The following is a 1,393-nucleotide window of genomic DNA, read 5'->3' as shown; positions in this document are numbered from 1 at the left end:
TGCCTTAGGCACTGCACCACCAGAGCTCCTAGGATTTGCAATACCTTGAAAAATAGTGGTGACGTGAGTCACACCCTCTAGCAAGGCAGGACACAAGATACATCCTGCCCTAAACAGGCATAGAGACAGGATTTACAGTATACACAGCATGGAGGAGGATGGGTGGACGGGCAATGGTTTTTTCCACTCACCGTTGTTGACCAGGACATGGACAGGAATGTTCTTTGCCTTGAATTCCTGTACAAAATGCCGGATGGAACTCATGGATGCCAGGTCACAGTACAAGAAGTCCACTGGGGAAGGAAAGACACACAGGTTACCTCCCGAGCCAAGGCTGGACCACAGAGGCTAAGAGCTTGTCTTAGCAGGTCACCTTCTACTGAAGCTGGTAGAGATGTGACAGAGACAGACACAATGTGGGGGACACACCGTACAGGGACCCCAATGACTCATGGCTCAGTGAGATTGAACATTTCATCAGGAAAGACCTGCTTGGAGAAAAAGAACATCATGTTTGTTGAAGCAGAGGGCCTTGAAAATGGGCGACACCCTCCATGAGATGGACGGACTTGAGGACCACGAGGGACTCAGACGCAGGACCAATGGTGACCCGGTGCAGGACTGGGCCGTGTTCTGTTCTGTGGTACGTGAAGCTGTCCCGAGTCAGAGCCGTCTCCTCGACCACAACTAACGACAGCACAACGCCCTAAAAGAAGAATACCGACTGCTCCGTGGAGACCAGAAGAACGAACAAATCCATCGTAGGAAAAATTCCGTCCGAATGATCCTTCGAAGCAAGGATGGTGAGACTTCAGCTCAATGACTTTGGACACGTGAGGAAGGACCCCTCGCTAGAAAGGGGCATCAAGCTTGGTAAGGTGGGGTCCACCCTCCATGAGATGGGCTAACCCAACCACCACAGCAGTGGAGTCACGCCCACCAATGGTGCTGAGGTGGTTCAGGACCCGGCAGTGTTTCTCTGGAGACTGACAACATGACCCAATTATGTGCGATGAAAAGTCACTCCCCTGGACAGAGATTTTTGCTTCTGTTTTTTTAATTGTGATTTGGGTGAAAGCTGACAGAGCAAATTCACTTTCCAGACAGCAGCTCCCATACACTTTGTCTCATGACATTGACCGCAATCTCCCACAATGCAACAGCTCCCCTCCCACTCCCTCCCCATAGTTACCTCTTCCCTGTGTCCATCCATCCATGCACTCCTGCCCCCTGAGCTGTCTCCCTGTGCACACACACCCCTTCTTTCTCCCATGATTGTTCTCTCCAAGGAGTGTATCTATCTCAGGTACATGTTCACCTCATATGCCTGTCTTTTGTTTGGCTGGAAGCCACAGGTGCGGGTTCAATTCCAGACCTGAAGGGCAGCCAGGGG

At 51.3% G+C, this 1,393-nt stretch overlaps 1 protein-coding gene across 1 annotated transcript in view; it reads right to left on the bottom strand.

Annotated features, from left to right (window-relative positions):
- The window catches only part of ZBED1 (zinc finger BED-type containing 1), an 83,543-nt gene that overhangs the window by 13,944 nt on the left and 68,206 nt on the right, over nucleotides 1-1,393 (bottom strand). The window contains exon 2 of the mRNA XM_007958568.1: nucleotides 192-293. Coding sequence (XP_007956759.1) covers nucleotides 192-293 — 102 coding nt within the window. The remainder of the gene's footprint in view (nucleotides 1-191; nucleotides 294-1,393) is intronic.

This window comes from Orycteropus afer, unplaced genomic scaffold (genome assembly GCF_000298275.1).
Source record: "Orycteropus afer afer isolate SDZICR_OR568_19922 unplaced genomic scaffold, OryAfe1.0 scaffold01018, whole genome shotgun sequence".
Lineage (NCBI taxonomy): Eukaryota > Metazoa > Chordata > Mammalia > Tubulidentata > Orycteropodidae > Orycteropus > Orycteropus afer.
The sequence above is the reverse complement of the archived record's forward strand: the minus strand, read 5'-3'. Positions and strand labels throughout refer to the sequence as shown.